This window comes from Ictidomys tridecemlineatus, chromosome 11 (assembly GCF_052094955.1).
Source record: "Ictidomys tridecemlineatus isolate mIctTri1 chromosome 11, mIctTri1.hap1, whole genome shotgun sequence".
NCBI lineage: Eukaryota > Metazoa > Chordata > Mammalia > Rodentia > Sciuridae > Ictidomys > Ictidomys tridecemlineatus.
The window spans coordinates 60,451,891-60,467,114 of NC_135487.1; the positions used below are offsets into that span (position 1 = coordinate 60,451,891).

At 36.8% G+C, this 15,224-nt stretch overlaps 1 protein-coding gene across 2 annotated transcripts in view; it reads left to right on the forward strand.

Annotated features, from left to right (window-relative positions):
* Positions 1–15,224, forward strand: part of St6galnac3 (ST6 N-acetylgalactosaminide alpha-2,6-sialyltransferase 3) — a 508,389-nt gene that overhangs the window by 299,465 nt on the left and 193,700 nt on the right. For both annotated transcript variants that reach the window (XM_040288879.2, XM_013360931.4), the window contains one exon: positions 8,179–8,588. In XM_040288879.2, coding sequence (XP_040144813.1) covers positions 8,179–8,588 — 410 coding nt within the window. The remainder of the gene's footprint in view (positions 1–8,178; positions 8,589–15,224) is intronic.

Sequence of the window (15,224 nt, forward strand, 5' to 3'; positions counted from 1 at the left end):
GTAGATGAAAACAGCTTGCTTAATCATTCCTGAAACACGGGAAAAATTAAAATACATTTTTTTCTTTGTTAAGCAATAAAAACAATGCCAGATTGTTAATGCCTCTTTTGTACCTTTCACTTGAAAGACCTCAAAAGAACATCAAGGAGAATAAAGGCAAAATCTATTCCCCAATGGCATCATTATACATGTTGAAGCCTCTAAAACTAAAACTAAAGACATTCAGGAAGAGTCGAGGAATAAATGACAGCAAACTGAAGAGTGTCTCTGGAGCTTTGTTCAACCTGCTTTGTTCAAATTCATTCAAATTGGATGATGAAAAGCAAAGATCTCATTTGTTTCAACATTAAAGTAGTAAATTAGTGAGTGGCGAGCTGCTAATTGTCCTGTAAGGCATTAAGGTGCCGTGAGCGCCCCATCTCCCGATTTTTAAATTGCATTCTTATGGTTGAAATGAAAGCAACCATTAGAGTAGTGTAAAACAATGTTTTTAATAATTTAGGTTGGTTCGATTCAAACATGATTCTTGTTCTGAAATATTTATTGAAGCTCCTGTTTTTATTTGAGATGAGCAAGTTTCATTTTAGATTTCAAGACATCAAATGGAAATTTGTTTTTAGTGTAGTGCTAAAGTAGGGGAAAGATTAGAGCTGTCCAGTGGTTGAGTTCCATGTCTGGCTATTTCTGCTTGCTATGAGGGTATAGAATTAGCAGGTTTGGTTGAATTTTGCTTAGATTTTTGGTGACCTTTTCTAATCCTGACTGTCTCATAATTTAGTGTCTTGACCTTCATTTTCCATAGAGCCACCTTAATGATAAATGCAGAGATTTAATAACTAGAACTAGTTGACAGGTGACCTTTTACACATGGCCATTCCTTTTTGCTGGTGAAACCACACTGTTTTGTAGGTTTATTTCACAGATTTTAACTGTCCATTCTATTGTCTATAAACTTATTCAGAGAGAAAAAAGTAAAGGTTAAATATTTCATTCTTCTTACTGATTAAAATGTAAAGTGCTTGACAGTTGTCCCAGTATATTGTTCAAGGATAGGGCAATTGTCAGATTCATACTCCAGAAAGAGACAAGAACATTTTCCCAGGTCTCTTGGTGAAGAGCAGAATGAAGGTTGAGTTATTCCATCAGCTTGGCCAAGATGATGGGGTATATCATTCTGAACCTGTGTGTGCAAATTTAGAACAGGGAAAGATAAGAGTGACTTATGACAATTGAAGAAGAAAGTGACTCAGTGAGAGGTGAAACTTGCCCATCAGAGTGAATGACCTGTTAGTTTAGACCACTGATCTCTTTTCTTCTTTACTTTTTGTTTTGTTTTTAATCAGGCAAGAATACATTGGGAATATCCTGGTAAATTGGTTTCTGGAGTCTACATGCAAATATTGTTTAAACACAAGGAAATAAAGCTGACTGATTATAAACACGCCACGTACTCTTAGAAAAAGGATAAGAGTATCTGTGTATTTACACCTTTCCTCCCACCCATGGTCTCAGAGAACATAAGATCTGCATAGGGAATCAATTCTCTAGTGCATGCTTTCTTCAGCATTTTTAAAAAAACAGAATTTGTTTTTGTGCCTAAGACTCATGCTCATAATAAATTTAAAATAAAAAATGCATGGTGTAGAACAAATCTGTAGTATGAACAGATGATCCCAAAGCCCCAGTTCCTCATAAGTATAGAGGAGAAAGCAATTAAAAGCTCATGAGTTGGGGGACGCTACAGTGGATTCCCAAGGACTTAAAATAGACAGCATGGATGTCTAGAGAGGACACACCTCAAGGAGGCTTTAGAGCAAGGGGTGGCATTCCTTTTAGCCATGGGACCAGCCTCAAAAGCATCCTCTGCCAAGGTCTGTTGTTCTCCCCAGACGTTGATGGTAATCATTTATTGCTTGAGAAAGAAAAACAACTCACTGCTGTTTGTGAAAGAAACAGTTTGAAAAGCAAATTGAGTAAACAGATGTGAAGGACCATTTTAAAACTAATAAAATTGGTCATGATTAGTTTATCTCAGGCTGAAATTTCAGCCATATTAGAAACTGAAAATATGGAGAAAAAAATACTCACATAATTTCTTATACCATGCCAGTACTATTGCCAGAAAAGAGAGGTTGCTTTGCTTATGAACAAAGCCTAGCAGGCCTGTAGAGCTGTTCATCAGCAGAAGGACTTTGTCCTGTTCAGGTGAAATTCTTGGCTAGCTGCATGTTTAAAAGCATTAATCTATGATTTATTATAAATAGTTTTGATTTGATACTGGCTAATATTTCAGGTGCTTGTGTATATGTATATTAAGAATACAGCAAATTGAGCTGAGGATTCAGTAGTAGAGCAATCATGTAGCATGTCAAAGTCCCTTGTTCCATTCCCAGCTTTGCAAATGGAAAGAATATTTCAAATTAACAATGCTTATTTCTGTATATCCCCCACTTCTTAATGCTGCTTTAAGTTCATTTCATAAAGGACAACATATATTTTATATGAAAGATCTAGTCCAGAGGATGTCATATTTACCTTAATTTCTCTAACTATATAATGGGAAATAAAAAATAAAAACAAACTCACATAAAAAATCTATTTTGAAAGTTAAATGGGATAATATAAGAAAATGCTGAAAAGGATGACTATCCCATAATAGGCAATCACATGTATCTCAATAAATATGATACACTATGTTTTTATGTCTTAACGCATACCATTTCTTCTCCTCCTCTCTCACCCTCCTCCTGTGGCCTAGCCAGCGATCAAGAAGTTCTCTTTTCTTGTAATAAGGCAAAATGTCAATGTTCATTTTACAGAGAAACACCTTGTTTTCAAGGCAATCCCTTAGGCCTCTAAAATCACAGAGGCGTTAACCTTAGTTGGTCATAGAATGGCCCCCTCACATCTCAGAGCTGTGCACCAAGATTAAATTTCACCTTCATTAGAATTTTAAAACTATTTTACCCTTTATAAAGCATTGTGCACAATAGGATCTAGATAAAAAATATTTGATTATTCAATAGATGTCACCAAACTTTTAACTCCCCCCAACATGAGTGTTTATAACCAAATATGTTGGCATAGAGTTAGTATACTATTTTGGCAAAGGAAGAAAATATCTGAAACAAATATCGTGCTGTTTCCATTTAAAAAAATAAGTATTCTATATCTCAAATAAAGTGAAATGTTGAGATTTTTGGACTTTTTTTAAACTAGGGATATAGTTGCTCAGACAGGATTCATTAAATATTTGTGGTGCTCTTGGTTTATAGACACAGCCCAAGCCTTACCAAAGTATCTTGAATGATGTTTTGAGTATACAAGAGACAAGATAAAGAGGACAAGTTTTTTTTTTTAATGAAAATAAACAAGAATAGCAACAATTAAGTTGCAAAGGAAAATTTTAACTTAAGGTAGAGCTTGATAAATTGGAACCAGATAAATCTTAAAGGTCTGGGAAAATCCACATCCTCAATCTAGAAAGGAGGGGTGCAGGGACAGAGAGAGAGATAGAGAGAGAGAGAGAGAGAGAGAGAGAGAGAGAGAGAGAGAGAGAGAGAGAGAGACTGAGGCAGTCAGAACTGAGCTAGTGGAAACATATGGAATAAACTTTCAAGTAAGGCCCCCAAATCAAATAATAACAATGTGTTCAAGAAACAGCAGTACATTTCAACAAAGAAAATTGAGATAAAAAATATGAAAACAATAAAGCTAATAAAAGAAACTGAGATAACTAGATAAGGCAGCTCTGGGGTCAAACCATCCATTCATACCTAGATATTTCTTTCTTTTTATCCTGGGTTACTGTAGTTTGAAGGTGCCTTCAAACATATAAATTAATCACTTGGGTCCTTGCCAGCTATTTTTGTGGCCTGAAGCATCTGATTATTATTAGGAATGTTTCATTCATGGGGCCCTGCACTCCTACCATACTTTAAAAATGGTTCCTGCAACCAAATGCTAAACAGAGCAGTTGTCATATTCAACCATGTGTCCTGGTACTTCCTGCAGGAAGTCAGATGGCTAAGCAGGACTGTGACCAAATACACACATGTGAAATTCTCTTTAAGACTCTAGCCATGGTGACTGTGTGGCTTAGTGAATAGTAAATACAAGGGGACAATTTAAAGATCATCATCAACCCCCAAAGCCATTGCGTTTATGGTGCTCTTCCCAATTACATATTTATCACATAAACAAGAGACTGTTCCCAGTATTTGCCCTCAAGTTGTTAGTCAGCTGCTGACCTCATAATCTGCACAGCTGTGGTATCCCAATATGTTGTCATGGAACAGATTGTGATGTCTTAATTGATCACTTTCAGAGGTTGCGATTGTCAAGTGAGACCAGTATGCTGATTCTTATTAGTTAAATTAAGCCTTGTTATAGCAGAACCAGCTAATTCACTCTAATGACTGGGAAATCCAACACAAATTGCTACATTTTATCAAACACATCCAAGCCTCTTTCTTTCTTCTTTTTTGATTTTTTAAAATTTTGTAGAGACTCTACTCCAAACATGTTTTTATTATACAATGAAGCAACTTGTTGGAACAGTAAATGGAACATAACCTCCGAGTACCATATGTATCTTGGTGATAAGTTGGAGGGTGCCATATGACACACACAGTTTAAATTAGACATTGATTTGCATGACTCTGAGTGAGCTTGGGGGACTTGGTTATATGTGATGGATATCAGGCCCTGCCACAAATTGTTTGGCCAGAAGAATATTGTGTTCTTCCTTACTGCCCCCCAAAATGTAGGCTCCTAAGTGGATGAAGGACAGTCCTAGATCAATGCCTGATCCTAAGAGGCGTGTTCTTGGGCCTCCATCTGGCCACTGGTGAAGTCTTCATATGGCACCAACCCTCTAAAACCCCATTTTCAAGTCCTGGCATACTCACCTACTTTGAACTGACAGTTCTGACCTGGTCCCTGGACTGTCAGCTGCTGGCCTTAGTTCAGCATTCTGACAGCAGCAGAGGCATCAGACAGCCCCTTTTGCAGCAGAGTTTTAAGACACTTCATAAAAAGACCTTTGTGGGTTTTGCAAGTCGGTTTTTTTTTTTTTTAATTCTTCGTTTGGACAAATCAAACAGATGTCTTTGTCAGTCTAGTATATTTTATAGGAACACAATTAAATCAAATTAAAGAAACAAGTCTAAATTAACATGTTAGCATCCAAAATACAGAAGAAGCACAAGGATATTTATCCAAGTATTTTTAATAGTAGGATAAAAGAATAGCTAAATACCCAGCGGTAGGCAACTAGCTATGTTATGGTATATCCATATGCCATATGGATAATGGAATAATGATCTGGCACTGAAATTACCCCTAAGAACTACTTACTGGCATGGAAAAAACTAATTATTTAAAATTAAATGAAAAATCAATGCTGACAAATAGGATAAATGGTATTTCTCAACCTATCTAAGGTAATAGATATGGAAAGAGGTAAATATAAGACATAAATGTAGTGGTTGTCAAGTGATAAAAATTTGGGAAGTTTTTATTCTTTTGTCTATTCCTTTTTAATTTTTCAAGTTTTCTATAATGAGCCCATATTACTTTAATAATCTGGTCTGGGAAGTTCCTGAAAGCAGTGTGAGTAGTTTTGTGATAGTGCTTGCAAAGGTCTGTGGCAGGTGTCTCAGATCTTACCCAGCTGGGGAGGAGGCCCTCACTTTCCTCTCTGCTCCTCTTTCTGAAGCATTCCTTTCTCCTTCTCAGTTAAAGGTGGCTCCAGGCCTCCAGTTGCTTAGGCTAATTGCTGAAGTCATTCTTGATTCCTTTCTTTCTTTCACACCCCACATTCTCACATCCAGTCTGTGGGCCAGTCCAGTGGGTGGTACAGTATGTTCAGAATGCATTCTGCCTCTCTCCATCTCCTTTGCTCTCACCATGTTCCCAGCCACCATTGCATCTCATACCCTTGCCTCTTTTTCATCAGTTTTCCACACAGCAGCCAAAGTGATTAAATACAACTCAGGTTGGACACTCTGTTTAGAGCCTCCCCCCCCACCCCGCCCATTGCATAGGAAGTCAAAGGTCCTAACTGATCCTCCTCTTCTATGTTTGGCCCCAAGATCTACTCACTGTCCTTTCTGGCTCTGCCAGGTCACAGTCCTCTTCCTTATTCCTGGTTGACCTAGGTACTTGCATAAGCATTCACATCTCTTTATTCATGACTTTCCTCAGTAAGGCTTTTTTTCTGATCATTCTCTCTCTCTCTCTCTCTCTCTCTCTCTCTCTCTCTCTCTCTCTCTCTCACACACACACACACACACACACACACACACACACACACACATACACACATACACACTTGCTAACTTCCTTCCTTCTTTAAATTTTCTTCATTTAGAACTGATCATTCTTGAATATAAGAGGATGTTGATTTATTTATTGTTCCCACCCCCATGTTGAATGCAAGTTCTATTGTGTCAGGAATTTTTGTTTATAATTTTCCTAGCTCAGTTCTAACTCTTGGAATTGAACTATGCCTGATTCATAGTAGGTGTACACTAACTACTACAAGTTCCTACCATGGCTAGGAAAGGTGACTTGTTGCATTTGTAGCGTGATTGCATGATTGTCAGATGACTTTGCTGAGGGTCTTGCCTCTCTGTTGAACTACCCGGGTTATGACATCTGGAGTGATCCTGAAGACCCTCTGTGTTGATGTTTCATTTTAATCAACAAGTGTAAATTAATTGGAAAAGCCCATTTGTTTGCCGGTATTAAGCTCAATGCTCAGACTCCTAATAAATTATTTTAACTCAATTTCTTTCTTTTCTTAACTTCACCAATCAAGCACATACTGTATTCCAGAGTCTGCTGGGAAGTGGGTTAAAATGAAGAAGACAGATGTTGTTCTTACAGAATTTATCTAGAAGACAGACATAATTCATCAAGTAAAATAAGGCCTCTATTTGGGAGAGAGCTGTTTCCAAGTAGGCACAATAAAATTCAGGGTCAAATTCAGGATCAAAATGTGGACTCTCATAGAAGGGAGATGAGGAAGATGTGTATCAACATTTCTTTAACAGTGTTGAAGATAGGGTGACTTTTTCATGTGGGACCGAAGCAGCAAAAGTAATGTATGTAGCTGTTTTAGGAGGAAATAAGGCAAAGAATGATGGAATGAGCAGTGGGCTTAGAGTTTGAAGACCTGCATTTAAATCTGCCACTGCAACATTGTCATTTCTAAGTTCTGAAAGCTGATGCTTCACTTTGCTGAGTCTCTGTAACCTCCATGGTTAAATAAAAAGTGAGGGAATTAGGCTCTAGAGACCCTCTGTGTACATGTCTTCCCTGAGTTTTTATTTTTATTTTTATTTTATTTTTATTTATTTTTTTTAAAGAGAGAGTGAGAGAGGAGAGAGAGAGAGAGAGAGAGAATTTTTTTTTTAATATTTATTTTTCAGTTCTCGGCGGACACAACATCTTTGTTGGTATGTGGTGCTGAGGATTGAACCTGGGCCGCACGCATGCCAGGCGAGCGCGATACCGCTTGAGCCACATCCCCAGCCCCTTCCCTGAGTTTTTAAAAGAGGCCTCCCCTGTCCATCTAGACACAAAGCACAAAGGCCAGTTAACATGGTGACTTGAAAGAATTTTTTTTAGTCTGCTCGATATTTTGGCCAGTGTGGGGTTTATCTTATGTAGTTCTGAAAATCTTCTTTAGAACTTCATCATCTGCTGAATTCTTCATATTTTTATCAACGGCTACCTATCCATGCATACATATAGCTAAAATGCAGACTTGATACCTAGATATGTTTTGTTTGTATTTTTTATAGCCACCAATCACTTTATTCCAGAAGTCAAAATTTTCCATATTTCCTTATTTCATTTGAAATTGCACTTCTAAATTTAAAAATTCATCATTTATAGTGGAAAACAAATGAATATTTTTTTCCACATGATTTTAAACCAACATGTAAGGATACAAAAATGTAAATTATTTTAAGACTATACATTTTCTTTTTTAATGGAAGTATTCTGCTTACTTGATAACCTATAGCAGAGACTGTAGGGTTGGTTTATATATTTCAGAAGTATTTCCATGTTCAGAAGTTATGCCACATCCGAAATTTTTTGTCTTCCCAAATACTATATTGACTAGGTGAATTTACCAGCTCATTTCTTTCTCTTTCTGTTTTTCAGCCTTTGCAATTGGACTGTGACCTTTGCGCCATAGTGTCAAACTCAGGTCAGATGGTTGGACAGAAGGTGGGAAGCGAGATAGATCGATCTTCCTGCATTTGGAGAATGAACAATGCCCCCACTAAGGGTTATGAAGAAGATGTTGGCCGCATGACGATGATCCGAGTTGTGTCCCATACCAGTGTTCCTCTTTTGCTAAAAAATCCTGATTATTTTTTTAAAGAAGCAAACACTACTATTTATGTTATTTGGGGCCCTTTCCGCAATATGAGGAAAGATGGCAATGGCATCGTTTACAACATGCTGAAAAAGACAGTGGATGTTTATCCAAATGCCCAAATTTATGTGACCACGGAGAAGCGCATGAGCTACTGTGATGGAATTTTTAAGAAGGAAACTGGGAAAGATAGGTGAGTCACCTCTGAAGCAGCCTTATTTTCTTGTATGTTAAATCTTTGCTGAGTCCTTTTGCCAGCTATCAAATGAACAGAGTTATTTTTTAAGCTGATCGTTGCGTGTTTTTGACTATTATGATTACTTGATGAGCCAGCAGCCAGGTCCCATTAATTCCACCTACTCTACCTTCTGTTCTCTTCATTTTTAATTGGCTTGATACTCCTAGAAACGCTGGATGCTTCTCCAAGATATCTTTAGATCTTTTTATAATGTGGCTCCATTTGCTATTGATTAAATTGGATTTTAGCTGAAAGAGGAAGTCGACACATTTCTGTTTCAAAACATAAAAATATTAGGAAATTTCAGGATTATGCATTGGCCTAAATGCCGCTGGAAATTGTGGCAAATTTTTTACCTACATCATAAAAAGAACAGGCTATTGATTCTCTAATAAGTTTGCAAAGGGCTAAAATATAGCCCAATGGTAGAGTGTTTGCCCAGCAGGTATGAGGCCCTGGGTTTGATTCCCAACACTGGGGGGAAAAAAATTGCAAAGCTTCTTGCATGCAAATAAATTCTCTGATCTCGAATACCATACTTGGTATCTAGCACGTTAAGCAAAATACCATATTGAAATTATGCATTACTTAAAATCATTAGCAGTTGGATTCCTGAAGAGAAACGAGGTATAAATATCCTTCACTCAATTATCCTAAAACCAATTTGCATTTTTTTTATTACTTCCATTTTTTTCTGCAGCATGCTGTAAACCATCCTTTCCCTTTTTTTTTTGGGTCCTACTTACCTCATTCTTCTTCCACTCCTGCCTTCTCCTATTTCCTCTTTGCTCACCTTTTAGATCCTTTGTTGCATGACCTTTTTCTTCCTTTTCAGAAAGATAATCATTAAAAGGGAGAGAAGATGAATTACAAATCAATCAAATCTTGATTCATATGTTTTACTTTAATAAAGAACTATTAAGGGAAAATACTGAGGCCAGTGGCTGAAGTTTGAAAGTATCTGTGAATTTCTCTTATTTGTAAAATGGATAAATTGAGCACCAACTATAATTCCAATATTCACATTGTGATTTTTCTCAAAATGTGTATATTTCCTTATTCAGTGTTGTCAAATCTACAGTGTTAACTATACTGAAGTATGGTTTTGAGGATGGCAAGTTCCCAGTCTCTCTGGATGTAATTTCAATGCTGATAAGTATTTTAAAATCTTTGATGGACTAACTCTGCTGTTGATAATGTGGGTTGATTTGAATTTAGCATTTTATGCTTCTAAGCACTAAAATGCACAATTTCATATGAAGTGTAAGACAGAAAAATGTATGATACAGGTCCCTTCTACTGGTAAGTATTGGCGAGAACAATCCTAAAGGTTAGGTGTGAATCTGCATAGCATAAGCTGTCCAAAGAGACAGGCAGGAGAGATAAAAGAACAAGTCTGGTGCTTCAAAGAATTGCACTCCTGTTAGCACCATTCTATATAAATATGACCATTCTCATGAGGTTTTGGAAACCTCTGGTCTCTGATTATCCCGGAGCAATGCAATTAATTAGATATATTTGGTTTTTCATTAGAGTTAGTCCTCAGGGTATCCCCCAGTCATAACTCCAAGGCCTAGAATCCTTTGGGGGTACCAGAGAAGAGCTTAGTATGGTGCTTGTTTCTGTGTGTTTGTATCACGTTGGTTTTTGCTGTGAGCAACACTGTCACAGATGTGTGGATTATACAATAAGAACCGGAGACAACAGCATTGGGAGATTGTTTTTCTACTGGCTATGATGAGAACAGTGTTTTTATAGTGAGAAAATTACTTGGCAAATTTACTTGCTTGGTAAAATTAATTTTCAGGTACTATTCAATGGGTAGAATTGCCAAAGCAATTTTTATAAAGTCCAAAACAATTTTATGATACATTCTTGCTGTTGTTTTTCACTGAGTTCATTGCTGTGTGCTTGCCCTGCCGGGTACTACTACCAGACAGAAGGGGTCAACTATGTGAGTGTTTTAGCAAAGGGTGGAATGGATGATTTGAGTAGAATCTGGTCAGACAATACAAGGTTAACCAAAATATTCTCAAAGACTACTCTCCCCACATTGATTTCAATCTACATCCTATCAATATGCTAGAGACATATTGTCTAAGGATTACCCATGGTGTTCTGACATTCATTGACAAATTTCAACCAACAATATCTACAAATACTTTTAATGAAGGAAAATATTGAACTTATAAAGCAGAGAGACTAGGAGTTCAGGAAACCTCTGTGTAGCCACCACTCAGCTTGATAATTATCAACTCATACCTGATGATGTTCCATCTATCCTTTATATACTTTCTCCCTCCCAAGCATTTTGAGGCAAATCTCAGATATCATATCAGTTCATTTATTAATATCTTAGTGTATATCTGGAAATGTTAATCAAAAAATTCAATGTGACTATCCTACAAAAAAATCAACAATATTTTCTTACTATTATTATCTGTTTAGTCAATTTGAAAATTTCTCCAGTTGTCTCATTAATAAATTTTTAACAGTGAGTTTGAATGAAGATTAGCACAAGTTTCACATATTGTGATTGATTGATTCCCTTCCTGCATTTCTCTTAACCTGTATGGCTCCTTTTTCCACACTCTTTTAGGCATTAGTCTCATGTCTTCTACAAACTAAATTTGCTAATTGCATCTTGTGGTATTTCTTTTGAATTAATATTTCTGCATTGGGGATTGATTGGATTCAGATTCATTTTCTTGCCAAGACCATTAGTGGTATTTCTATCAGGAGTAATACTTTCTTACTATGTTAGAAGTCATTAACAATCATTGACTAGACCCAATAATTTATTAGGGTGGCAAAATGGTGATATTTTATCATAACTTTTCATTTATTATCTGAAATACTTTATAAAGAAAATGTGCCCTCATTTGCCATTTGCTTACTATGAGACATAAGGTAGTACCAGTCTCTTCTCTTTATTTACTGGTTTTAACGCACTAGTTTCATAGCATCTCCCAAATCTACCTATAAGTTTGTTATTGTTAATTTTTATATATTGATCAACAGACTTAAACATATTTGAAGTAGAGTATTTCAGTTCATTAAAATTATATCCTTATGCTAAAATTATCCTACATTGGCCTATAGCAACTTCTTCAAATTGGCTTTGGATCTTTTCAGTGTTCCTTAGTAATGTTAGATCTCTGCTTCCTGGTGTTGTAAGATGTTTCTGCTCTTCTTGAATATAACCTGAAGTAGACCTGCATTGAGACTTTTTTCCAAAGGACACCAGTTTCTTTCAACCATTAAAAAAGCATTATTTTGGCACTTTTGGTGCCCATTGTTACTGAGTTGGTATTAGTTTCATAGTCCTTACAGTGGATGAAGCTGGAATATAAACAACATATGACTTGTACATTATTTACATGTAAAAAATAATTATGAGTTCAAATTGAAAGTTTTTATTCAAATTGTGGGCCACTAGGTTTTTATTCATGTGTCTTTCCACCATGCCAACAATCACAGGTCCAAGCAACACCAATGTAATTATTCATCTGCTTCATCTTGCAACGTATACACAAAATCTTTGAGTAAGAACAACGTCACAACATGCTGTGGGATTATTACAAACACTTCAAGATTATTTTGCATCAAAGTAGATGATTTCATGTCAGGCGTTCAAGTAGGTCTATACTCCCAGGGTGTATATTGGTTATTACTAAAAAAAAAAAAGTTTCTAATATTTCCCCCCCAAGTAACTAGGAGCAAATCAAGTGATCTACATCATTGTAGGAAAGAGGGAGTAAGGAATAAAAGGGTGTCCATTTGACTTCAGTTTTGTTGTAAATCTTTTTTGCTTGATTAGTCTGGACTTATTGGAACTTGTCAACAAGTTATCATTTTTGTCATTATGTTGTTGTTGTTTTTTTTAATGGAGAGATCATGTCAAGATTATGTATAATTTATACAATTTTTAAAAAAATTATAAAGTGATTCATGATAGAAAAATTACTAGCTAAGAAAAATACTCTTCTTAACTTCTTCAAAGTAATCAAAGTCCATTTAGCGAAAACAACTTTCCAATCTAAAGTGGGCATCTTTTCATTTTTCCAATGTTTTTATTTTTGTCTTAAGGGATTCCTAACTAAAGAAACATAAAGTACTAGAAGAAATGCATACACTGTTGAATTTTTTAGAATAAATTTAGACCAAGCATGTTAAAGTTCTTTTTCAAACCAAATGAAATTTAACTTGTTTTCTTTTTATTTACTCCCTACAATTATCTGGCTTGTCAATTAGAGAAGGTAGTTTTATAGCGAAGGCTGGCAGAGTAGAACAGTAGTTCATTTGTCCTTTATCTACTTATTATTATTATTACTATGGTATTGGGGATTGAACTCAGGGGAACTCAATCATTGAGCCATATCCTTAAACCTATTTTGTATTTTATTTAGAGACAGGGTCTTACTGAGTTACTTAGCACCTCACTTTTGCTAAGGCTGGCTTTGAACTTGCAATCCTCCTGCCTCAGCCTCCCCTGACGCTGGGATTACAGGCATGCTCCACTGTGCCCGGCTGTTCTTTATCTTTTAGGACCCAATTTTCTTTAGAATTGTAGGTTTTCTGGGCAGCAGTCACCTTTATAGTTTCACTTACCAAATATATTTCTGGAAAATTAGAATTATAATAGAACTTTTATTTCTTCCAGAAACCTTTGGAATTAAAGGTCTTATATTCAAGACAATCTGACCAAAATGAATCTTTTTTTTTTCCTTTTGAATGTTGATATGCATAAATAATATTAGCCTGCTGAATTTTATACATTTGAGTTAATACATCTTAAGACAGAAACACCCTGGAGGTGCTGTGGGCCTGACAGCTGCACATGGCGCCACACTCAACACTGAAGAACGTGAGTATGTGCCTGGCACGTGCGGATGCGAAAGGAATGCTAACTTTTCTGGTAAGGCAATAGAGAGCTGTCGTGAGGTATTTTGCTTACCTATGGCAGGTGGGCAATTTCAGCTCTCACTGCACTTTAGGAATTCGTTGGCAAATGTAGGCACATTATTTAATTAAGTAATAATTGGGAAAACTACAGTCCCCATTAAAAGAGGAAAGCTAATTCTAGTCTGATAAAGGACTCTGTGCTGCCCTAAATAGGTCTTAATTAGCTGGCACCAATGTGGCTCCGCCTTCAGGGATGGATGAAATTAATGAAAGCTAGCAGCAAATAGATCAAGGTTTCAAGATGTTCCTGCCTCAGGTTGAGGAGGGTAAGACGAAAGGGAATCGCTCTTAAGGATTGTTTAGGAAGCCAGATGCACAAGTCACTTTTGGAAAACACTGACAAAAATGGGACACTGATTTGTACTCGTCAGAGTTTCTACCTGGCTCCTCTTGGCCAGTGTGCTCTATCCATTCCCACTCAATCTTGAGGAGAGAAAAAGAAATCAGTGATGTGTCATTCCTCACTGCTGTTTGTGGTGACAGTTTTATAATCTAGCAAGGGTTTGAAGTGCAGCCCAGGTTTCGCTATTTCGTCTTGGCCATTTTGAAAGCTTCTTGTGCCATTGCGTTGATTGACTGTAGAATTAAATTGGCTCACATCCCTTAGGTTGGCAAACTCATAGTAGTTTCTAGAGTGGGAAGGGGTTTCAAGTCTTCTCCCCTGAGAACTTGAGAGCTCTTCGGAGTTCCTCTGTCAGCACAGGAGGCAAGCTGTCTCCACAAGCACAATGAGGCAAGTAGAAAGACAAAAAAAAACCAGAGACAAACAACGCAACTGTGCCAGCCCTGGGAGTCAGCCACAGGCACAGACACGTGCCAAGTTTATGCAAAGGAATATTAATACTGGACCTGGACTCTGAATACAAAGATCTAGTTATTCCAACTTCAAATAAATAGCCCCTAGCCCCAGGAAAACCTGGATCAAGAGAAAACAGGCAAAGTGGAAAAAAAACAAATCTTGGATTTGAAGGACAGGACACAGTAGTAAAACCAGAATCATTTTTTTTTCATTTTGAAGACTGTCTTTGCAAATATAGCATCTCAGCACTTTTTCAGGAGCATCGTTGACACTCTTCTGTTAAAATGAATTAATGTTCCTACCCCCGTTGATATATTTGGCAGGAACAATAAGTTCACATAGCAGTAGAGGGCAGGCCCATAGGACTCCTGAGTCAAAAAGCATACTAAGGCATCCAGGGCTGCGTTCTCATTGCTAACAAGCATTGGGGAATAGGGACTTCCTTTTTCCCATTATTCAGGATGACATCCAGTGACCTATATTGAGCCTCCTCTGTAATATACATGTGTTAGGAATTAAAAATTCAATAAAAAAAGAAAAGATTTATTTTAACAGTAGGAAGATAGAAGGGATGGTTTTGATTTATCAAGGCAGCAGTACCAACCTCTCATGTTTAAAAACATACATTTACTTATGCGCGTGCAAGCTACATTTGACAAGACATTCACTTAGGATTACAATAAGAGCAGCATCTCAAATTCAATGAGTAGGTTTTTAAAAGGAAGGCTGGGCAGGTCACTGATAGTTGTGGAAATCAAGAGTTGCCACCAGTCCACTGAGGAAAATAAGGTTCTCCTGGGCCAGATGATATGCCTTGACAGCCAGTT